The sequence below is a fragment of the Botryllus schlosseri genome, chromosome 6 (genome assembly GCF_051294905.1).
Source record: "Botryllus schlosseri isolate E-star chromosome 6, Bs_hap1, whole genome shotgun sequence".
NCBI classification, from domain to species: domain Eukaryota; kingdom Metazoa; phylum Chordata; class Ascidiacea; order Stolidobranchia; family Styelidae; genus Botryllus; species Botryllus schlosseri.
In genome coordinates, this window is record NC_137241.1 from 98,374 (window position 1) to 124,596 (window position 26,223).

General features: G+C 40.4%; 2 protein-coding genes and 2 long non-coding RNA genes across 5 annotated transcripts in view; 2 read left to right on the plus strand and 2 right to left on the minus strand.

Annotated features, from left to right (window-relative positions):
* The window catches only part of LOC145441242 (histone H2A), a 150,739-nt gene that overhangs the window by 98,138 nt on the left and 26,378 nt on the right, over positions 1-26,223 (minus strand). The gene's annotated exons all lie outside the window — the stretch shown is intronic.
* On the plus strand, positions 7,838-10,295 carry LOC145440101 (uncharacterized). 2 transcript variants are annotated; one of them, XR_013915423.1, is made up of 3 exons: positions 7,838-8,615; positions 9,065-9,642; positions 10,031-10,295. It is a non-coding gene; the product is annotated as an uncharacterized LOC145440101 (long non-coding RNA). The 2 variants fall into 2 exon arrangements; XR_013915424.1 differs by having other exon boundaries at positions 9,065-9,158; positions 9,549-10,295.
* On the minus strand, positions 13,006-14,250 carry LOC145441844 (uncharacterized protein F54H12.2-like). Its single transcript, XM_080319796.1, has one exon. It carries the CDS (start codon positions 14,248-14,250, stop codon positions 13,006-13,008), a length of 1,245 nt encoding a protein of 414 aa, XP_080175922.1.
* Positions 14,612-25,649, plus strand: LOC145441690 (uncharacterized). The gene is made up of 2 exons (XR_013915881.1): positions 14,612-14,932; positions 25,044-25,649. It is a non-coding gene; the product is annotated as an uncharacterized LOC145441690 (long non-coding RNA).

A 26,223-nucleotide genomic window follows, 5' to 3' on the forward strand; every position in this document is an offset into this window, starting at 1 on the left:
GGGGGGCTGTGCTTTCAAACATGTATCGATGAATCCCGAAAGCGACTCAAGCTACCATTACACGAAAAATCGAGCACACTCGTCCCTCCCTGTTGGGGTATACCCACCTTTGTACATAAAAATGTTTCCATGTTGTAGCGAGAATAGCGGGGAGGGTGGTAGATCATTATCACAAGAAGTACCATGGGATGAGTGTGAAATCGACATCGTCCGTTACGCGATTGAAGCAAGTCGCCACTACAATCACTCTCTGCGTAGTGCGTAAACGCCACGTACTAAGCGCTACTGGGTATAAGAAACTACGGATTCTAGCCAAAGCGAGGTTTTCGAGATAGCTGTAGCGATTCACAGCACATGCTAAATCTCCTTGAAATGGGAGTACAAAATGTAGCGCTCTGAAATACTCAAGTAGAAGTAGTTGTTAAAGAGTAATTGGTATCGTAAAATTGCTTTCTATCGTAATTATAAAGAGTATTTTCCCATAGAACTTTCAAGCGTAGCCCAGACACATTGGTAACTTGATAGTGTAAGCAGACAAAACCGACTCGAGTACTTCGGAAAAATTGAAAGTATCTCGTTAGTAGTGTAGTCGATCGGTCGCACATCGCGCTTTTTTTTGCATGGGCTCTTATGGGCGGGGTGGCGAGCGGCTGGGAAACCGGGGGTGGCGAGCGGCTCTTATTTCTTATGGGCGGGGTGGCGAGCGGCTATTGCGTCTTATGGCGGGGGTGGCAAGCGGCTCTTATGTCTTATGGCGGCGGTCGCAAGCGGCTGGAAAAACCGGGGTGGCGAGCGGCTTTTACGTCTTATGGCGGGGGTGGCAAGCGGCTATTGTGTCTTGTGGTCGCACGGTAACCCTTTTCAGCATAGGGATCGGTCGCACGCGGTTTCGTTGTTGGTATGTCGTACTTCGTGTTGAATATGTATCAAGTAAATAGCCATGTGAATGAACCTTTGTTAATGTGAATATTACAAATTATGATATATGACCAATTCGAAGTAATCCCAACGTTTACGGCGAGCGCGATAATGATATATCGTTATTCTTATGGACGCGGCGGTGATTCGTACTTTCGGGTATACACCGCGGTCGTGATTCGCCGTGAAAACTCGTGGTCGTGACTCGCCTTTTTTGCTATAGGCGGCGGCGGTGATTTGCCTGTCATGTATTCTTACGGGGTCTGTGGTGACTCGCTATGTGTTCTTATGGGTGCGGTCGCACATCGTATGGAAAACTCGTGGTGGCATATCGTACTTTTTGACCCCCCTCTCGGTCGCACATCGTAATGGATTCTTATGGACGCGGTCGTGATTCGTACTTTCAGGTATGGGCTGCGGCGGTGATTCGTATTGAGAACTCGGAATCACTTGCTTGGTAATATTTTGGTAATTAGTTTGCCGCAGAGCCGGCGTAGACGGCGATTCAAATACCAACAACAGCCGCGTTCACATACTAACACTTCAAAAAAGGTGTGAAATAGTTTGCAAAACCCAGCGATCGCTGACAAGATAATGTCGCGGACATAACCATCTTTAGCGACTTGGTGTCATAGCCATACCGATCGCTCACACGGTGAAATTTTCGTAAGCAGTTTGTCACAGAACTTGATTTCGCTCGTAGGATTTAATAAGTAACGACTAACAGAACCGCCAGTGTCGGTAACTTGAATAGCGACAAATTGTCACTTATTTCCGCTCTAACCCTAATACTTTGTACGGTTACCGCATACTCAAATAGGTGTGAAATAATTGTAAAATCCCACGATCGCTCACAAGGGTAAGGAATAACAGAACCACAACTGCGGTGACTTGAATACCCACAAATTGTCAATTGCTGGTATAACTCGAATCTTTTTAAGAGTATAATCCTTTTGAAACTGAATATTACTTGACTTGACCAACTTTCAACTCCGTTTCCGGATCATTCACACATTCCACGCAGCTGTTTTAACACTTATAGAATCAATACCAACTAGCTCTAACCCGATAATATTCAATCATTTTGGTAATTTGCCAACTTTAAATCCGTTCGCGGGATGTACTAAAGGTAAATCCAAATAATTCAGAATGAAATATTTGGACTTTGACATAGTCTGAATTGAAATAGATTGACAAACATGACTACCAACTTACAACCCACCCATATTTCGAAATTATACTTTGAAACAATCCTTGAAACTTACAACTCTATTCGCGATCCAGTTTTCCGTTTGTCAAATAGAGTTTCGGTAAATACTATCGCGATATTTTAATGTGTTACTACACACAATAGAATCAATCAATGAAATATCACCCATTGTTGTAAACATTTCCAACTTGACAACCGCTTGCACATAACGCGATCGAGTTGCAACGCGATGAGTTGAATCGAAATATTTCAATCTACTTTGTCGAAACCTTGAACAAGCTATCTGGTTATGTTTTGGCATTGAGTGAACGAAATAGTATTACATCTCAACATTTTAACATCTTGCCATACACAAAAGAGTAAAATACAAAAACCTTGTCAAGTCAATCCGTTTATAACTTACCCAACCAACTCAACAGTATCCTTATGAAAAGAAGACAAGACTACGCGAGTAATCACTACAATCCAAAATCCATAGCAAGCTCGGTTGTATTCATATCCCTACGACGCGTCTTTTGTTTTTCAACTGTAAAAGTCGTTACTATTTTGCAAGACAAAGTAATTACTACTCAATATATTTTGTAAGACAAAAGTAATTACTACTCGGTGCGCGCAACTTGAGATTAACATATGTTTTGAGTATATGATATTTGAATGTCTGACCAACGTAGTTGAGAATTCATTTCTTACAATCGAACGCAGGTGTTATATTGAATATTATCATGATGTAATCATAAGGATTGATACTTTAGTTTGACATACGAGATTTGTAATAGTCGATCATGACTTGATTATTGAATCATGACGTAATTACACCGGTGTTGGTTATTGTGATATCAACAATCTTTTCAGGGATATTTTTAATTAACGCATCGATTTGTAAAACGAGGACTTGCATGTGCGAAATGTTTTTGATCGGGAAATTAATCCAGGATCGTTCGAATCGTGTGATCAATATTTAATCCTTTCACACCCACCATTGTACGTGCTAAATGTAAAAAAAAACATTGTGAAGTCTATAGATCTACACTTCAAGGTTTTGATCAGCACAGAAGCAATTGTAATACCTTTACCGATGCGTCCTATTCAACAGACTTGGTTAATACAAACTCATGTCAATAATAAAATCACAGTATGTGCTACACTGAAATCTACAGAAAATGTCTTTGTAATGCTGCTCGTAGTAGTGATATCGATTTGAACCTCCAGAATTATTGTCATCATCTAACCAAACTACTGAAATTCGTTGTCAATTTGTCTGATGTTCACTGAATGCGTACTAGAACTATTTGCGCAACGCACACGATCAGAGAAATTGGAAATTTTCCCCATTGTCATTCGTCAAAGTAAATGTCGTCGCAATACTCAATCACTAAAATAACGATATACTTGTATGTGATTGAATCACCGGTAATTAACTAGCTAAATCAAACCCCTAAGAAATTTCACTCACTCATTGGGTATGAAACAGCGTCGCTTAATCGTTGTGGGTCGTTTTTCTAAGTTCAAATCATATCCACCCAACCGACAACAATTTTCACCCACTTGGTTAATGAAGCCGAGGTCGATATTCGATATTTTGTTTGCGGGAAATACTTTGCAATAAACACACTGGAGTGGTTGAGCTTTAACATCGTCAAGCTGTCATTTGTATCATTTAATTAACCGACATTTAGCGATTGCTGAACATACCACTTCGAAATACTGCGTTGATCTCAATTCCTTTGTCGTGATAATCGAAGTACATTTGTTTCGATTTCATAAAAACCAACTTTTCTATGACATGATAAATTTTTGAAAAGGTATGCTTAGAAGATTGGTGCATCTCGCGAAAAAATAATGTACCACTCATATTGATACTGTTACTCCATTGACCGGTATTTTCAAACGAGTCGATTTTCAACCGAGCAAAATTTATTACTTGAGTTGTCCCGCTTACTATATTTAAATGTAAACTCACCCGTCTTTCAACAACAAACAATGATAAAAAGTACACAAGCAAACACAACAAGTTTTACTGTAGGATACTAATTATTATTCCACGCATCTCATTTCATACTATGTGTATATGAAAGATATTCATGGCACACGAAAATATTCGATATTCCATGCTACGAACATACGCAATGATTGGTGACGCTTTCACACTATTTCGATTCAGTGTAACAAAAACAACAACAACAATTTTCACTCTCTTGACTTATGAAAACAACAGACTAACCTTCATTCAATATTTTGTTTTGTCAACTAGTTACTTTTTCATGAGACCCCCACAACTCTTATAAAAGTACGAAAGGTATTTACATCACACAAAGTAATCAACTTTACTCGATATTCTCACATTACGAAACTAAAGAATGGTTGGTTTGACTCTACAAACTGTTTCGTTACCTCAAGAACTTTATTGTCTGAATGGTTGTTCATTAGGGCTGTTCAAAAATAACCTTTTTTCCTGAATCTTGCAGGTTACTTGATTAAATCGTTAGGTTGCCTTAAAAAACGACGCACACCAAATTTTTATTCATTCCAACCAATATTCGCGGATTTCGTAGAGTTTGAAAATTTTGAATTTGCCTAAAAATGCAAAAAAAAATTTTTTTCAAATTTTTCTGCCAACCCCATGAAATTGTTGCGCTGTCTTCAAAAACGATGCAGAACAAATTTGACTCAATTCGAAGCCGTAGAAGTGGAGTTATTTCTGTTTTTCTTTGATAATTATGGGATTATCCTTGATTGGTGGATCATCCCAGAATTATCATCAGAAAACTTGAATAACTCCGCTTCTACAGCTTGGAATTGAGTCAAATTTGTTTTTTATCGTTTTTGAAGACAACGCAACAATTTCATAAGGTTGGAAGGAAAATTTGAAAAAAAATTTTTTTTGCATTTTTAGGCAAATTCAAAATTTTCAAACTCTACGAAATCCGCGAATATTGCTTGGAATGAATTCAAATTTGGTGTGCGTCGTTTTTTAAGGCAACCTAACGATTTAATCAAGTAACCTGCAAGATTCAGGAAAAAAGGTTATTTTTGAACAGCCCTATTGTTCATGTGTCTTAAGAACCAAATAGTTCAACACAGCACTAGTACCAACAGAACCATCAGAGTTGTTTACACAAAAGTTTGTATGTGCGCAGTATGCGAATACCACGTGTAAGTCCAGCACAATTGTGGTATCCAGCCGAGATTAGTTAACACCAATTTATTACAACGGAGCCACGTAAACTTTCGTGAAAGAAAACCATACTCACTTCCAGAGGGTTATGTCAATGCCATAGCAGTAAATCAGCTACTCCAACAACAAAGTACACATGTTTTCTAGTCACGGTACTTACATCTTTCACATAGATCAATCTACTTTGCTAACGAAAAGTGCTGAGTCATCGCATGATTGACCTCACAACAAAACAGCTAGAAGATATTATCATACAAAAATATCTCTAACCCTTTGCGCACCAGTGACAAATCATACAACAAACATTTTTTGTGAGTCGAATTGTTGTTCAGTGTCAAGTCTGCCTGTTGAAACGTACATTAGAACAACGCAGTCACAATTCAATTAAAACCACGAATCTATTTTCATTTCGTCACAAACTGTCACATACAGAAAAACAAATTTTCTTTCACTAACACATACTTGTAACCAATCGCTTTCATGAAACACACAACTCCATAAAAGTATTTACTTTCTACAACATAGACATTCCGATGTAATCAAGAAATATTTTTATTAATCAAAATCATCGACTTCTGTTCACGGTGTTAGTGTGTGCATGTCATACCTGTGGACCCCCCGTATTAAAATGGACACGACACGACTGAATGTAAGGGGATAGAAGTCTATCGCATCGATTTACATGTGGTCTTCGATTCGGTTTCAAAAAACGAATCATCTATTTTGCATTGGTCGAGACCGAGCGAGCCAGTTACATGTATTCGCGGTAATGATTTTGCTTGTCATATGCGACTGATAGGTTTGCTACTCCGACAAATCAAATCAACATACAGCAATCTTCTGACGATCATAATAGCAATTTCATTTTCCGCCACTTCGTAATTGTATACGCACGAAAAGTATACTGTACAACTCGGCAACTACGTTTAACAAGACCAATCACACTACCAACGTTGAACACAAGATACCTACCCAAGTCAAAAATATCATACTGGTTTGGACAACTGACGTTTACCTGTGTAAAATTATCATTTTCACTTGGTGATCTATCCTTTCCTAGAGTAACAAACCCTTGTCGTTTACAAATCTATTTTTTTCCTACAGCCAAAAACTATTTTCACTTGGAAAAATACTTTTACCTAGAGTAACTAATCATTTTCACTTGAAAATATATTTTTTCTCTGGGTAACAAACCTTTTTCACTTGGAAATCTATTTTTTCCCTGGGTAACAAACCTTTTTCATTTGGAAATCTATTTTTTCCCTGGGTAACAAACCTTTTTTACTCGGAAATCTATTTTTTCCCTGGGTAACAAACCTTTTACACTTGGAAATATATTTTTTCTCTGGGTAACAAAACATTTTTCACTTGGAAATATATTTTTTCGCTGAGCAACAAACCTTTTTCACTTGGAAATATATTTTTTTCCCTCAGCAACAAACCATTTTCACTTGGAAATATATTTTTTCCCTGAGCAACAAACCATTTTCACTTGGCGGATCGTCGTTTACCTGAGTGAAAATATCATTTTCCTTTGGAGATCTGGCGTTTACCCAGTGTAACAATACATTTTCTCTTGGTCATCTAGCTTTTCCTAGAGTAACAAAACCATTTTCATTTTGAAATCTGACAAACACACCTGACAATTTGGTATTTGTTGTATTGACGATAGTTTGAAATAGATTACAACGAACAGTGACGGAAATATACACGGACTACCGGTTTCAGAGTATACCCCCCCCCCTATCAGTCGTATCACATCAATATCATCGGTTAACCACATACAATATGCTCTTGTATACCGAAATGCATGTTTTGGAAAATTGGACAATAGATTTCGATAGTTCTGTGATGTCTGGGTTCGTGCTTTGGATTTTTCAGAGTCAAAATGTCTGAATAAAACACCTCCTCGACGATGGTTGGTATGTGGATAACGGGATTCGGAAAACGGTTGGATTTATGTCACCCATCACGATAACAATTCCAGGTCGAGTTTTCCCCCGCATGTTTACTATATTGTGTCTTTATTGGTCAATGTATGTCTCAACATTCAGTTTGAAATCGGAAACCCTGATAAAGTATGTAACCGGATCCGGATAAACCAATGAACAATATTCAAAGTAAACATGTTACACCCCGTGTTTCCACGAAAAAATACCATCCAGACATACGTCGCGCTTGTTTGCCCAGACCAGTATACGCGTAAATGGAGGTGTGTGACATTGCATGCAATGTGTTGGTATACAAACATCGGGGAGTAATCCGTCGATCCACAGACATTATCATGGCCGGTAATTTTGATACAGATCGAATGTCATCACACCCGATAACAATACCAATAAGCCACATCGCAATGACTCTGAGTCCGCGCTATTACATCGATATTTCGACATCGTTCGCTGATTTACTCGATGGTTTTATCGCGTTGTAACATTACAAGATAGTCATGACCCTATCTCCAGACAGATCACCCAGATCGCTAGTGACTGGATACATCGGTCAATATCCGTCGTGTTGTCGACACCGAAGTGTGTACTATAACACCTGTGTCATCATTAATTAGACAATGATTTTGAGGAATTCTGCGAATGCAACTTGATAATGCAGATATCGCAACCATAAATGCCTACAATCACGCGAAAGCTCATGCGCCGCGCATATCGCCGAATACTGGTCCAATAAATTGACGCGTGTAAATGTGCCACGAATACAGTTGCTTACGATTCCAAGAACTCGCGCCACATCGACATAGTGAATTAGAACATTATAAATAAAGTTGCGTTTCCAAGAAAATGCCGCGTTGGCGATACGAATTAGAATGTTTATTTCCGACGTAAAGCAATTCGCATTCTGAAAACCTCACAGTTCTGTTACAAGTATTGTCATGTGCGCAGCGAATGAGGCATCGCAGACAAGGTAAGATCAATGTATTTCTGTGTCAATTTAAACTAAATTTAGCTATAATTTCTTGATGCAGCATTAGCTTACGCGGATTGTGCACGCAGATTGAATTACGTCGAGATTTCTCCAATAGCTAACGCAATAATGAGTTCTGTGCACGGCTATAATGTTAACCGACAATATAACCGAAGTCGCACAAATTCGAATGTATATGCAAGTTCTCTGTTAAGGGTAGACTATCTAGCCTCGCTTATTACTCGAATCTCGCTGTGGTTACAAATTAGGCATGCTAATGCGTTGAGTGTGAAGCTAAAACATCCTATTTCATGCAGCCAAGAAGACTAGCACCACAAGCAAGCACGGAACTAGTTACAAGCATATAATGACAGGGCAGATTACGCAACACTAAAGGTGGGCTATTTCATTTCTTGATTATATTGAAAAATCGACAGCGTACCGCGTATAGCTATAATTTTTCGATGCGGCAATGCACTTCAGATTAAGATATATATAGCAACGTACATGTTTGATAGAATATATTAGATCCGATACCTATACTAAAGTCGCAAAACGCATTGGAGCATACATGGATAATGCGCGCAGATTGAATTACACCGAGATTTCCCCTATATCGCATCATTTTAAATAGCTAATAACGTTACAATGAGTCCTATGCACGGCTATAATGTTAACCGAGGATATGGTCGAATTCGGATAAATTCGTATGTATATGCAAGTTCCCTAGTCCTGCTTATTACTCGTTTCGCCCAGTGTGGTTAGAATATAATGAATTAATTAGCTAGAGCTACAGTATATATATTATTTATCGGCTATATTTAAATTCGCTCATTTCATTTCAGATCAATACGCCGACATCGCATACGCAATTTACGCTCGGAAAATTTCACATTTCTGTCACAACTATCGCGCTATGCACTTCACCTGATGACGCAGGTGAGTTAGGCTACATTTCCGTATAGATTTGCACTAAATTTGGGTATAATTACGCGAGTATGCACTTCGGATTTGAAATGGATGTTAGTCTATGAATTCTAGCTTTACTCACGACCTAAAGTTGATAAATTGCAAGTTGTAGCAAACATCTAACTACTGAGATTATGCTGATTTTACAAGGCCATAAGTCGATGCTTTTAGATACGTAATGGAGCTGATTTAATAGCTAGTGCAGTGATGCTTTATCTTGCCATTTCCTATAGTGAATAAAATATATAGCCAATATAAACCTATGCTTATAGTGGCACGAATAGCATAGCTATATAATTTATCGACTATTCTAAGATTCGCTACGCTGCCGCGGATTGAAGCTAATTTTTTTTATTTCAGATCAAAACGCTGACATCGCACACGCAATTTACGCTCAGAAAATTTCGCATTTCTGTCACAACTATCGCGCTATGCACTTCGACTGATGACGCAGGTAAGTTACGCTACATTTCCGTATAGATTTACACTAAATTTGGTTATAATTACTCCGCGCAGGTATGCACTTCGGATTTGAGATCGATACTAATCTATGAATTCTAGCTTTACTCATGTCATAAAGCTGATAAATTACGAGTTGTAGCAAGCATCTGACTACTGAGATTATGCCGATTTTACAAACCCATAAGCCGCTGCTTTTAGATATATGATTTTAATAGCTAGTGCACTGATGCTTTATCATAACATTTTCGATAGTGATTAAAATCTATAGCCAATATAAACCTACGCTAATAGTGGCACGAATTAGCAGAGCTATATAATTTATGAGCTATTCTAAAATTCGCTAAGCCACAGCGGCTTGAAGCTAAATCTTTTCCTTTCAGATCAAAACGCCGACATCGCATATGCAATTTACGCTTAGAAAAATTCACATTTCTGCTATCGCGGTATGTACCTCAGCTGACGACACAGCCAAGTTGAGAGCAAGTTACGCTACATTTCCGTATAGATTTGCACTAAATTTGGTTATAATTACTCCGCGCCGGTATGCACTTAAGATTTGAGGTCGATGTTGGTCTATGAATTCTAGCTTTACTCACGCCATAAAGGTGGTAAATTGCGAGTTGTAGCAAGCATCTAACTACTGAGATTATGTCGATTTTACAAGTCCATAAGCTGCTTTTAGATATGTGATTTTAATAGCTAGTGTACTGATGCTTTATCATAACATTTCCGATAATGCATAAAATCTATAGCGAATATAAACCTATGTCTATGCTATAATTTATCTCCCATTTTAAAACGCTATGCCACTGCGGGTTGAAGCTATAACATTTCAGATCACCGACATCACATCTGTTCCAGACGCCAGCGTTCAAGCCTACATCGTTGCGCAGCTATATCTATATCGAAGAAGTGTGCTGAGGTCGTATCATTTCAAGTCGCTCAACTATAGGATAGATTGTGCCCGCAAAATGCAAATTCGTATTAAGTGTAGCCTGGCTAGCTCCGCTTATTACTCGATGTTCAGTAACGCCGTATTAATGTAAGCGGCGTTTGCCGGGGCTATAGGAACGAAGTCACTCAATACAAATTCCCTAATAGGCTCCTGCTAGATCAGAGGTCTCAAACTCAAATGTGCTCGCGGGCCACTTTTCCAGTTTTGACGACGCCGCGGGCCGCAGCATTTATAGGGTTATTCTATGTCTTTCCAAGTAGGCCTTATTTGGCCGGAAGGAATTGTCCTATTGAAAGTGAACCGATCCAGCGGACTGACAGTAAACACACATCGTCAAAATGTGATTTACTCTTGTATCCGTTTAGGCCTGGCACGAAAAGAATCATCACATTTATAACGATTTGAATAGAATTGTTGTTGTACTTGATATCAAGATAGACACCATATGGGCGGACAAATGTATGATGTATAATTTTGCAGCTACTATGAATATTTCGAATTTAACAGATTGATAATAGAGACTGATCTGATATCAAAACATTTCTAAGTTGAGCATTGTAATTCCAATCCAGGATTCGGGTATACTTCTGATAAGTAGGCTATTAATCTCATGACCAAATATTTTAAAATATAGGAGCAGAAAAATAGAATATGAATATATTATTGAATGTGTCCTAGTGATTGAAATGTCGGAACGCCGAACGGCCCATTGTCGTTAAATCGTTGGAACGCACCACTACGGTACTCGGTACCTTCAAGTGGCCTTAATAACATGGTTTAGCGACCAAAGATGTAACTAACAGTTTGTCAATGGTTGCCATAACTACTTGCTTAGTTAGCGAAATACCAAGCCGCGACCTTCTGATCTATTACTATTCCCTGATAGTTTGTTGATTCCATGGTTCTAACAAATTCACGGCATTGCGAGTTACTCCGAGTCCACTCGAGTCATTTTCATTTTGCCATCGAGTTAGCCCGATTCTGAGTAGGCTAATTCTAATAAAAGTCGCGGCCAAGTCCAACTAACAAATTTCGGTCATGAAACGTCTCAGGGTCAGATTTTGTCATCATGAATTGGAAATGAGGCGAGATCGTGAATCTTCGACGGAATGGTAGCGTTTACAATTGATGTGATAGTGAAGTTTGACGAATGGTCTCGGAGCAATTTAAGAGTGACTTTTCACTTTATATCCTGAAAAGATATATGTGACACCTATATATTGTCAAAGTAATAAAAATCTAAAATGTCGTCGCGGGCCGCACAAAATGCTCCAGCGGGCCGCATGCGGCCTGCGGGCCGCGTGTTTGAGACCTCTGTGCTAGATGATGATAATATGTAGCCACTAGTCCATAAGCTGCTGCTTTTAAATATGTGATTTTAATAGCTAATGTACTGATGCTTTTCCGATAGTGAATAAAATATATAGCTAAACCTATGTCTATGCTATAATTTATCTCCTAAAACGCTTTGCAGCTGCGGGTTGAAGCTATAACATTTCGGATCACCGACATCTGTACCAGACACCGGCGTTCAAGCCTAGATCGTTGCGCAGCTATATCTATATCGAAGAAGTGTGCTGAGGTCGTATCATTTCTAGTCGCTCAACTATAGCATAGATTGTACCAGCAAAATGCAAATTCGTATTAAGGGTAGCCTGACTAGCCCCGCTTATTACTCGATGTTCAGTAACGCCGTAATAATGTAAGCTGCGATTGTCGGCACTATAGGAGGGAAGTCACTCAATACAAATTCCTGGCTCTTGCTAGATGATGATAATATGTAGCCACTATCGCCTGCCCTAATAAATCGAAAGCAAGTCTCTACTGCTGATTTAGAGTCTACTACTTTGAGATGATTGCTATAATGAACGTAGGATATCGAATACCACCCTTTTATAAACGTACTAAGCAAACTTTGAAACTGTTGATTTTATTCACAAATCATACATTTATACAATTTCATTTTCTTGCTTCAGCTCCTTGACGAAGCGTCGTACGATCGAATCATTATTGCGGTGATCTTCGCCAAAGGAATTTAAATAACGTTCCGTACTCCATCCGCGCGCCTTATGGACGATGAAGCTTAGACAATGATGACCGCAAGCTCTGGAACGTTTATGCTGCAGACGCTTTATGAAGCAGGTATAATTTTCTGGTTCTATAAAGCACGCAATCTCGTATTTCAGCGGCATTAAGCTAAAGCTATCGTGAAAATGTGTCTCATCCTCATCCGCGTAAATGCATATCCAGTGACTTCCGATTTTTCGAGCTTCGTCATAATTGATCACGATAGCATAAGGAGGGGGGGTCGCCTCGGCAGTCGATCGATAGGAAATGTGCCAAGAAAAATATGTTTTGTTGACTCGCAGCACCACAATATTTGGTCTATTTCATCCCCGTTCATAGCACGGTCACTTTACGACTGCTACTGATTTGTAATAGCTTTTGGAATTCCATGAAACAGAGCAAAATAGTTTCCGCTGTTAGCCCGCCAGCAGGAAATGTGATCCGTAAACTTGAGGTACCACTCTTTTGTAAGTCAAAGCAATCATCCAAATCAATAGGGCGCAAATTATAAACCAGTAGACAGAAACCACTAGCGAACTCTTCAGGCGTTAGGAGCCCTCTGTTTTTCTTCATTGCACCCGTACCTTCAATCAGGTTATGGTAAATCTCCGTGTAATGACCCTTATCGAAATCTAGCTCATAACCTCCCTCCGGAATCAGAAATCCGTTCAGTTTCAGTTCGAGTCGTTGCATATTATTGTGTATGAAATTATAAGGATTTTTCGTAACATCTCCTTGAAAGGCTTTCGTAGCTACCATTCCGATAATTAGGCGAGAAGGTAGAGTCCCGCTATATAGATTCCCGATATCTATCTGCGTCGTAGCAGCCGCAAATGTTCGGGTGATCAACTTCATGTCGATATACGGATATTTCACCTGGGCATTAACCATCATCGATCTCTTCACATCGTCGCGGACTCGTACGCTACATAACTGTAATTCTTTTTTCGTTAAGGTGAATTGACCGGTAGCATCTCCCATCATGAAAAAGCTTTTCGGATTCAAGGTAAGCTCAAGCTCGAGAGGCACGTCATGTAGGATGTAGCGGTCTTGCAGACATAGTCCGTGATGGATTTTTGCACGTATTTCCACCACGTTATCATCCTTATAGGCTTTACTCCTGTTGTAATATCCTTTGTTAGCCGAGGCGTTAGTACCACCGATCGTATCCATTTTTCCTAAAGTATCTTTTCTCCATCCTGCGGCCCTGAGTGTGGTATTTTGCACGTCAAGCGGAGTGAATAAATTGTGCAGATGGGACGAATAACGCTGTACTTTTATATCTTGTTTCAAAGTTTCGTTAGAGACTTTAATTTGTAGTTGAGAAATCAAGGAATCCAAGATATTATTTACAACACCAATATCATCATCTGGGCCAATTGCTTCGCCATCTTTCTTTAATTGTAAATGAAATAAGAAATAGCTCTCGCTCAAATCGATAAAGTCTTCTGAGCCTTCGAAGCGGAATGTTATCACACTAGAGTTGTTCGAAATCGGTGCTATCTTGATGATTCTTTTCTTTTCAACGCTAGTCTGTGTCTGTGTCTCCGGGGACTGTACATGAATGAACTCCGCCATCTATCAAGTCTCAAGTAACAAATGATGCTTATCGTCGTGTAATATATATTTAATCGAAAATATCTTTGCGACGTCTCTTTTTCGTGATCTTACGGCCCCGTCTTTGCATTTTTCTTTTTCTCAGTAAAGAATCGAGAGCGTTCCCAGCGGCTTCTTTTCCGCGTATTTTAAGACTATCGCCGACATTCTCTCCATTAAGAACATCAGAGGCTACTTGCGCACCGGTATGTAGCAGACGCTTCCCGAGTGATTTTAGACCTTTCGAAATTAGGGGCATAACGCTTCTTCCGAACGAGCGAAATAAGTTTCCAAGTCCATGACCTCTCTGCACTTTACCCCGAAAAAATTTGATATCACCACCGCTCTGTTGGTGATAATAGTTTCTGAACGCCTCACGATCACAGCAATAATGACTCCACATGATGCCTCAAAGCAAGTGTGAGATGACGAGGCGCGTTCCCGAACTTTATAGCTTCACCTTTATCATCACGAAGCATAACGCGTATCTGGCTTACTCGCTCCGTATTCAGAGGAAAGAAATATATTTTTTTGAATAGCATATGCTGATATTCATCTATTCCTGTCGTAACGCGGATATTGCGTAGTAGAGGCGCACTCGTATCACCTACAATTTGAGGGGTGATGACATCCGTATAAACTAAAACGTTGGTCACGGACACAGGTTCCCCTTGAAAGTAAATTTTTCTTCGCCTATGTAATCCGGCATCTAGCTCTATCTCCGAACGAGCGCCTCCTCTGAGAACGGGGTTTCTATTATCCATGAAAAGTCTCGGGCAGCTGGAACTCTTGTAGGGTCCCGCTATCAAGACTGGGCTAGAACCGTCTACCCAAATAAACCTTGCCTTTTTCTGATCGTGATTGATACGCTTCATCAAACTAATTTTATCATGATAATCACCAGCCGGAAAATAATAAAAATTATTATCCCCTTCCGCATCATTCACGTACCATAATAAGCCGTCGTAAGGCTCGAACGTAGGCTGAAAATTATTTTTAAAAGACAATTCAGCAAGCCCTATCTCCCATTCTCCAGAATCTATCGGTTTCGCGAGATCGATAGTAAAATCAGACTCGTGTGACGTAACATGAATATATATCATAATGCAACACCTCGTCTACGAAAATGCAATACAACACTCGAAGGAGAACTTCGAAATGGTATTTTCTCACCCTTGTCATCAAGTAGCGATATTTCGATACGTTCTAGCCTATTTATATTAACAGGGAAATAAAAAGGCCTCGTGCAATATTTCGAAAAGGATTGACGATCGTTCACCTGTACGACACGTAACAACGGTAAGAGCCTACCGCTATCTTCTTGTGGCGCAATGATATTACACTGAACATAAACGAAATCGATAGTCGGATCATGTCGCATGCGAAAGTTCAAATGAATGATACCCTCAGTGAAAAAAGAATTCCAAAGTGTACAATTACTATTCGGGAAACGAAACGCCAATAACTCCTCGCTCGTTTCCTTACGCATAAGAGAACCGAACAATTCTCCGCGGTGAAGCGAGCTATTATGCCCTACGTCCGTCTCTGGTCGCAATTTGTCGGTTACCTCGTTATGAGGTACAGGGATAGACATACTATGATTTTCAGGGAAACATGTTACTTTTGCATCAGGATTATCTCTTTCCAATGATCTATACAGGTCATATAACGAGTCGTATTCTCCCAATTTAAAATGAAAGTTTCTTGCTCTCTTTTGCGTACTGATCCCATACTTATAGGTCACGATCCTATACTGTTTTTGATAATCCGTGGGGAAGGAGATCTCAGCCAGAGAAACCTCTGTATCTTCCACGTTTTTCGGGACGTTCAATTCAACGCAATATCTCGCTGCTGTATTATCAGGAAATTTATCCATGGAAGCGTTCGAAAATAGCGTGACGTAACTCATATTTTTAGCTTGGGATTCGGAAGCATATAACCAACACAAGAGGAGAGGAGAGATATCCAAAGCTCTTTGTTCCCATTCGAAATGGTAAGATTATAGAGAGAGAACGATACGATGACCAGTATGATTACTAGTTGCGCCAAAAACTGATGAAGGTTCCGACTAGTAGACGATATCCTTCTTATCGATCCAGCTGTCGAATCCACTTCCATATCCCAACCAGCGTACTAAATACTGTTCTCGTCCTGCGCGTTTACGCCTTCTTATAATCTTTTCGATACGCCAAGCTTGCGGTTCTTTTACGCGTTGGAGCTCCTCTCTATAAAATCTACCCTGGATGACTTCACCACCGTAATCACGTAAGCGATACATTGGGGGATCCCCCTTTTGGGCGTCTGCGATATAGAAAATTTCCCCTTGCCAGTTGGGTAGACTGCTTTTCTCAAAGAGATTTCGAATTTTCGATATACGGACGGGTAATCCTACAGCGAGGTCGGGTTGTTTAGCTTCTTGAAATCCATAAAGTCTTCTCCAAACAGATTCCTGATTAGACGAATTCACTTGGTTGGGAGCCATGGCAATGCTACGATGGTACGTCCTGTTGTAGGAGTAAGTAAAGTCATCGAAAGCGCTCACGTAATTCCTCGTGTTATTTTTTGTGAAAAATCGATACATTATCGCTTTCATAGTACGAATCACCCTTTCGACGACAGAGGATTTTAATTCGCTCCTCGTATAGAAATATCTAACTTTGTTCTCCTTTAGATAGTTCTGGACAGCGCGATTGGTATATTCGCTACCTTGATCGGTTTGTAACACTAACGGTACCCGTTCACGAAACACACGTTTGAAAGCAGAAATCATACTTGAAGCAGTTTTATTTTTAATCGCTATCATCCAAAGGTATTTGCTAAAAATATCAATCACGACCACCACAAAACGAAAACCGCTATTGTACTTTGAAATAGATTGCAGATCCATCAAATCGCTCTGAAACTGAGCATTGATACCAGAGACCACTACACGTTCACGCCTAAATTTCTTACGTAACGTAAAATGAAAAGTATAAGTATCTTGTCCTTTAGGCCGTTCTTTTTTCTTTTGCAAATAAGCGCCCCTATACGATTTGGGCTGTTTCGGATCAAAATAGTCTACGTCTCCCATTCTTTCCCGTATATACGGGGATTAGGCTTACGCTGTCTCTTATAAAGCCAGGGAAACGAAGGTTGTGGAATCCGGCGCGGGCGTTTCTTTTGCGGGCGCTTTTCTTTCGCTACGGGGCTCGCAAGCCCCGTGTGTGCGGAGGGAGGTCGGGCGGTCGCTTCGTCTACGTCTTTTCTCAAGTTTCTCAGTTGAGCAATACCATGCCTATACAGAGCTAGTTTTTCGGAAGCATTTAATTGAGAGCTTTTAATTTTCGATATATGTTTATCAAATTTCTTTTCCCATTCGTCCTTGCTTCGAAATGCGGGGAATTGTAGTTCCCGCATTCTTCCCGAAAAGTTTACCCAACAGACTCCCAATGACGGGGATTGCAGCGCCTAATATAGCTAAAATAGACTAGTTAGAAAAAAGTTTCTATTTTATCATAATTTTTATACCTGAGAGGAATCCACCCTTTTGTAGCACCCTCCGTTGACCTCTGCGAGTTTTTTGCGCCAACAAATGTCTGATATCGGATTTGTGTTTTCCAAGCCTCAACTTTCTCGATGGAGAGATACGTACTGTCCCAGAAGCCAAGTTATGAACGAACTGGCAAACGCAACTTAAAAATTGATTGTTCGATAAAAGTTCTTTTCGCTGTTTCCCTTTAGAGTTTTTCAAAAGTTTTAATTTAACGTGATAGTCGCTCAATCGTTTTCGAGATATGTTACTTTCCCTCTTCGACATGGTGAATGCCCTAAAATCTGCAGCGGGAGCTGTATTTATTCTTGATATACCGTCAACTTTCGATGTGGGAATATTTTGCTGCGAAGACGATAATTTTCGTCTGTCTCTTGCGTCAAGTCAACTAGTATGTACGAGAACGGTTTTCGAGTTGCCTTTTTATAAGCCTCCGTAAGGAATCCGGCTTTATCCGGGAACATTTGACGTGAAAGAAAACTGATTTGACTTGCATCACGGGGATTTTTAAATATCACAATATAGCTCGCGCTCAGGGTCATATCCCGAAAGCCTTGGTCCCTATAGAATAAATTTTGACAGCTGAACACGACGCTGATGTTTGAGTGGTGACTGTATCGAGTGAATAGATCTCTAGCCTCTTTCGCTTCCGTCATCATGTCATCGATCACCAAGAGAACGTGCCTATTTCCTTTCTGTAACTTTTTCAGCTCGGAGAGCCCTTGCGAGAATTCTACCCCTTTCATTTTATCGTAAAACGCCTGATAATTATTATACAGCCATACAATTTTTTCAGGATCAGGTCTAATCATCTTCTGTGCGTTCTTCACCAACTCATAAGTAAAATAACACTAACACAGCTACGGCTCGGACCAGCAACGATCATCCGAAACGGAGCATGCAATGTACGTATTCGATCCATTTATTACAGAGATAAAGGCAATGTATGAATTCCATCATCAAGCACAATCCTTTTATAATAACCATAACTCAAAGCACTTCGATATTGCTTACACGTAAACATATCGCCCCCGTAGCAACGAAATCCGCTATTGATACCACCGGTGATCGATCAATTTTGAAGAATGCCATTGAAATCTTTGAAAGTTTTGTTGGCCGTTTTTTGAAGCCCTTTCGAGCTGTACTTATCGGTGTCGCCTTTGCAATAATAGGTCTTGGAATTGAGGCCTATAAATCCATGACCGATCCATTCCTCTTTGAATAAACCCGGTATACGTTTCGAGTAATTGCGAACATCAATGCAGCAAGCTTTATCAGTTTTAAAACCAACGGGATCTCGTTAAAAATCGCATTTATGCTCTGCACATGCGCGAGCCACGAACCATTTGTCGTGATTTTCAAAATTGTTTTTTCATGTAAGGCTTGATGAGAGAATAGATCGTATCGGAGCTTAAGCTTATGTACGCCGAATCAGTGTCTGTTTCGAGAAAAGCCCAATCGCTATCGTCCAAATACACATGTAGGCAGTCATATTGGAACTGGAGCATTCTCAGCTTGGCACAGCAGAATATAAAGAAGCCCACAATGACTGGGTTTTCGTGACAAATGTTAAGGGGACGCGTAGACACTTCGAGCAAGCCCTCATCGCTCTTATCAATTTCAACAGTATCGACAAAAATTTTTTTTCAACGCGCGATGGTAATTCTTCCATCGTAACGTATTCGTGTTCCCTATATTTATTAGGGTTTTGAATAGTACGGCCGAAAGCACTATTTCCGATCGTATTCCAGGTCAACGCTTCCATTTCGCGGGCCGGATCTTTGGGGAGGACATCGCCTTTGCGACGCTCAGAGGATACTCGCTCAACGAAGGGTGTGAAAATTTGTTTTGGTTCACATTCGACAGCTTGGAATACGTGAGTCACGATCATACCGCTTTTCAAGTACCACTGAAGCAAATCCGTATTGAACAATTGTTTTTTCGTGAATAACTAGAGTCCAGAAATTTTTTTGGAAACTTAATATTGCTTTCCTTGGCGTATTCACGCATATGTTCACCGATATCGCACTCATTTACTTCCATATGCTTGAAAAAAGGAGGCAACTCTTCGAATTTCGATTTTAAATGGTCGGGACAATGAATGTCACACTCGATTGCACCGAAAAATGAGCCGTCTAGCGTGCGCTTGAGCAACTGCGCCTCGGTGAGATAATAAGCTTTCGTGACTTTACGCTCGAACTTTGAGACAAATTGCGCAATTTGAGGGTCTCGTTTCATATTCGTCCAAACGCACTCCTTCATACGGATAACGGTATATCCCAATTTTTCCAAAATTCCGTATTTTGTTTGGTGAGTTCTCGCCTCTCGGTGTTCTCTTTATCAGGGAAGCAGCTCCTACAATCGTTGTAATAGCAACCATCGTACTGAAAGATGAGTTTACCGGCGTTCCCGTCGACAAATAGGCGTTTATTTCCGATTCTCACTTGATTACCGTTCCACGCGTGCTGAATTTTGATATCACGAACGTGACTTTCGTATTCCAACCATTCGCGCTCCGCATGAGTAGGCCAAACGCGCTGTTTATGGAATTTTTGCTTTTCCTCATCATAATTCCACCTTATAGGGTAATCCGTCGGCATATTTTGATTTATGCATTGCAAATAGAGGGCATTTGCGTCATATCCTACTACTTTCTTGACGGTTTTAGCACTGTCACCGTAGCGAAGACTGCGTATTTTCGTTTCATCTGCCATAGCGTATCGTGACGTTATCTGTGACAAACCTCCTATCAAGTTGTTCAGAATCGTTTCGTGAAGGTCAGCATTGGCCTTATTCAGAAGAGTGATATCATAGCAATCACGAAACATCAGTCTACTTGCTATATTCGGAAGGCTCACGTTACCCTTGAACATATCGATGCCAAGCGTTTTGTAGAATTCGGAATTGTTGTTCAGCGCGGTCAAGAAGCCAATGACGTCACCTTCGTTGTAGTATTGGAGAAAATCACGGAATGTGGTCAAACCCTCGCGTTCCCATACAGCGACGCATTCTGCGTATTGCTCGTCCGTTATATTCGAATCGCGATGCGCGTTGTAAAACGATTCATGGCTCGGTAGCGATGTTTCATCAAGGCGTTCGATGCTATCGAGATATTCGTAGGGGAAATAAAATTTTGCGTTCACCCCATCCCCGTATAGCTTCATGTAAGCGTCCAAACTATAACCCGGACTCAGGAATAGCGAAATGTCCAGAAATTTTAATCTGTGCGACGCGATTGTTAAATAGGCGCTGTTTCTTTTTAAAACGAAGAATCCGCTTTCCTTGTGCAAGGATTTGATTAGATATTTCTTGCACAAATTCAGATCATAGCGCGAGGAATTGAAACCGATTATGGTTATCTGATCGAGCCACGTATTGAGTCGAAGCGAGATATAATCCAAATAGGATCTTATATTAGTAGGATCGATCAATTTCCTTTCTTCAATCAAATTCTCAAGTTCGATTATTTAATTGGCGAAAGATTCTCGCATTTCGGCTGAGGCGAGTTCCTGTACGCGATAAATTTCCTCGATCATTTCATCGATTAACGTCTGCGGGCAACCGTCGGATATGAAAGTTTTAGTTTCATTCGTTACGTTATTTGATAATGACACGGAGACAGGGACGTGCCTATTAACGTATTTTACTTTTGCAGAATTAGCTCTGAGCTCATCCTTCACGAGCATGGATTCAAAGTCAAAACACATACGGTACGGGAAGAATCTCTTTTGGTTCTCAACGAAGATGCCTTCAGATTCCAATTGCTGGAATACGGTGGGTTTAGGTCGATATACGCCGCTAGCATATTTCCGAGTCTGGGACGTTGTGCATTTTCGTTTTATATGCTGCATCAAATTATCCTTAGTCTTAAAGAAAAACTTGCACGATTCACAAAAGAATGTCTGGGAATAATTTTCGATATTTGTGATCAGGCAAGAATGATCACGTTCCATGTGTATATGAACCACTGGGCCATCCGCTTCATACTGTCGCAATAAAAATGCTTGATGATCACGTTTTTCATACATAAGTATCTTTACGTGAAAACATTCCTCGACTTTGGCTAATTCATCAAGTGGTACACCATCATCAATTGGGATACGGTATCGTTCAGGAATTGAGATGCTAACTGTGCGACGTGCTTCTCGTCTTGTTTTTTTTCAACGAAATGGGATAAGCAACGGGACAGGCATAGCGAATCGTTTAGTATTTCACCTTGTCTATTTCGAATAAACGTTTTTATATAACGACAGTTTTAGGCTCCTTAGATATCGATGCAGTGGGGCAGCCTAATAAAACTCGTGGCATTTCGTACAAGAAAAATTGGACATGTAATATAGCAACGCAATAAAACTTAGTGTCTGGTCTGGCTTGTCTCGCTTGCTCGTAAGCAGCTGACAAATCGATATCGTTGATGAAACGATCAAAGTCCTCCCGTGAAAGTATAGGTGTCGGTAGATTTAAAACAGCATGCGTTGATTGCGGATGAAAATAGCTATGTCTCTCTGTCTCTCGATTAAACAGCAAGAAGCCATATGCATAGTTGACTTTGAATTGGCGCAATCTTTTCGGGTATATCGATGACATACGCGCATGAATATCATTCATACCTCTCCCGATCAGACGTACATTGATCGCCTCTCTTGCACCCCTTGCAACCCTCCTGCTGTTAACCCATTCGGAATCGATAATAGAGTTGGAGTGCGATTGCATAAGCTCTGTTGCGTCGCTATTAAAACCGAGCGAATCATTGATGATGAAGCCGGCATCTTCTTCGTAGCGTCTTCGACGAGCCATATATTTTAAATATCTTCTGCAAAAATACACATTCATAAATTTATTCCATATTTCAAACGCAATTTACACTTGAAAGCTTCATAAAGGAATAGAAATTTGATATTTTCTAAGTTACGCAGTTTATCGGCATTGGGAGCAAATTTATCGATATCTTTAAGCACATTTTTTGCAATAACGAGGAAATCTTTTTGCCATTCGCCATATCCTTCCAATGAGACCATTTTTCGCCAAGTAGCAACTCTCTTGATATCATCATCAATAAAACCTTCAAAGGTAGCGGTCGTGGCGTCTCGCGTACGTCTTGTGTCTCCCGAACCGTATTGTTGTAACAACATATTTAGATCTTTACCGCAATTAAAAGATTCCATAATAATCTGAGAAAACAAATCATATATACCAGTCATTGTACTGTCGTTTGAGCTCTTCGAATTTGGCGTAAAATTCACGTGCATGCACATCGTTTTCAACGTAGGAGGAATCGCTCTCAAATTCGGAATCTGACGGTATGAATGTACGAGCAAATATATCATGTATAATTTTACGGCGAGCATGCTTATTCACCTCAGGCAAGTAGGAAGGATAACACTGATTACCAAATCGAATAATGACTGTGCTAGACTGAAACATCCCACCCAAATTTCGTAACATAACATCACTGCCATTCTGAATTTCAGATACGAGCCGAAACGATGACGGCTTTACTCGTCCGTAAGCAGACTGCAAAGGATTGCGATGAACGTACATAATGGCTTCCTGCAACATCTTGTTATCGAAACATAGAGACCCGCAATTGCGCATCACTGAAATAGATTTCTCGGTACTGTGAAATTTGAATGCCTCTAGATTTGCATGAAAAGGATCTAGGAAGTTGGCGATATCGTCAGAGAGCAACAAATCGATCAACACTTCTTTCCCTGTTTGATTTTTAACTTCTATAAAGAAGTGAGGCGCAAAATATTTCTTATGTATATGACCCTCCATTAGGGTGATAATGAACACAGCCCGGAGAAAATTAGGGCTCCGTTTTCGATCAACAAACATCACCTCCTCGATATTCTGCTCGAGAGAACGGAAAAATAGTATACCATCATCAATCGTAAGTAGAGGGTAATCCAAATTATAAATCAGGCCATCAAACTTTTCCTCGTCCAATACGTTATTAGCGATACGACGTCGCTTATTGCGAAAGGGGGACGAATAAACTCTCCATGGGGCAATGATCGGTGAGTGAGGCGGGCTTTGAGCGCTGGTCACAGCGGTCGAGTTATCAGTACTCTGTGGAGACATAAATTGTGCACCAACTGGTAGTATGCTTTTATCAAAGTCGAGTCTGCGCTTAGATTTAGGTTCGCTTGGTCCCATCACTGGTCGTGGTATACCGATATTGATTGGAGTCATGTCTGCCGAGGGAGTTTCATTAGATTGCGCCACTGCCTCATCAATAATTGTTTCGTCATCATCACTAGCTTCCACCTCTTCACTCTTTTCAGCTGCAATCGTAACTTCGATCAATTCTGCATCGACATCGGAATCGAAATCCCCAATCGGTAATGTATCTGCTTGATTATCAGGAATCATAGTTGTTGATTCGCTAACTACGTCGTTTGCTTTCTCTATTGTCGACATCCTTTTTGCTGTATAGTTTAGTTCGGATTCGAGCCTCTCTTATATAGTGAAGTGCATGCGCTTGACATGCGGAGAGCGCGTGATTGTACTCGTGGCATTCTTACTAGCATTCTAATTAATGATAACGCGTACCAGGAACGGATATGAGCTACGTGTCTTTTTCTGTAAGCAGTCGGCGTTCTAATTTCCGTGATACGACCTCGGGGCCTATCATTCGATCGGTACCTACCACATTTTTTGATGGTGCATAGCTCAATATCTATATAAAGCATACTGATCATGAGAGTATATCAATTCGGATAGCAATGTCGAACATTGATCAAAGCGATTCGCTACCTAAGCGTAGTGTGGATCCTACAAATTACGCTACATTCAACTGCGCTTGCATCGGTACCGCAAGTAGCATACGAATAAGCGAAGATGAAACTCGGATGGGTCCCTTGGAACAGTATCAAGCTATGATAAATAACAGAGGGGAAAAGATTTATGATTGCTATGCGAAGCATAGATATGTAACTGTATCCCCGTTGAATGATCCCGTTTTCTATAACATGGTACGCTATGCTCGTAGACTAAGCACATTTATGCGGTGGCCGGATAATATCAATACCTCCGCAGCCGAGCTCGCAGACTGCGGATTGTTCTATTTGGGCTATAAGGATCATTTAAAGTGTTTCTAATGCGGAGGGCTGTTTCAAAATTGGTTGCCGTGCGATGACCCCTGGCTCGAGCATGCAAAGTTTTATCCTACGGGTCCCTTTCTCATAAAGCGCAAGGGGTTGCAATATATTCGTAATGTCTGTTATGCGACACCTAATATAAGAAGAGGCTCGACTAAATTTGATGGCGAGGTGGAATTGCGTGATGACTGTTGTACATATGTTTGATATTTCTTTTCAAAGAATGAGTCTAGCAATTCGTGGAGATACTATTCTGCCCCAGGGGCCGTATAGAAAAGACTTGTATCTTTTTAATGACATCACAAAATTACGTATCGAAGCCTCGAATGGGGCAGAATTGACCTCGGATCAACTCTTTGTACATTCCACAAACGGGACCATTCAGAAATATCGAGCCACTCTGAAGCATGAAGAAGGTTTGGTCGTTACGTATACTCGCGACGGGATCGAGCATTATCAACCTCTGAATCCGGTTGACGAATTTGTCATCTATTCGCCCAGCGTAGTTGTTCCTAATCCCGACCTTCCGCTCGTATCGTATATACTACAAGCCAGTGATCGCTACATCAAACAAAACGATCAGATCGAACGAAAGAACTCGGATCGCAGTGTCGGATGGCAGCAAAGCGGTGTACCTCGAAACATCAACCGATCTGGAGGATTTCAGCACGCGAATCGATGCAATAACGATCAACGATATCATTGATATGCTCTTTTTTCGAAATAAAATGAACTCGTTCACTATACAATGCTATTTCAATGATACTGAGTAAAGTGTTAGGAGACATGAAAAGCGCTGATCGTATGAAATGCAGCAACTTCAGGGTTCGAGCCTAAAACCTAGATCAAGATAGTTGGCTGATTCCGCTGTGATGACGGTATGAAATTTGGTTCAACGTTTAGTGTACGCGAGAATTCATATTCTCAAAAAAAACCAGCTCAGTACGCATAATCATGATGATGTAGCAATGGGCGTTATATAGGCAGATGATGTGACAATGGGCGTGGCTGATGACGTAGTAGATGATGTGGCAATGGGCGTGGCTGATGATGTGGCAATAGCTGGATGATGTGGCAATGGGTGTGCTATAGGCGCGGCAATGGGTGTCCTGTAGGTGTGGCAATTAAGGCGACGTGGCCTTCTCTGATTGGCCGGTAACAATTTCAGGTACCCTCACTACTTCTATGCATACTCAACTTTAATAACGGAATTACCGAGCTCAACATTGAATGCGCAACTTGAAGATTGGTTCACAGGTGTAGGACATTATAACAATGGAACATATCAAATTTATTCACACATTTCATGATGGAACACCTTTA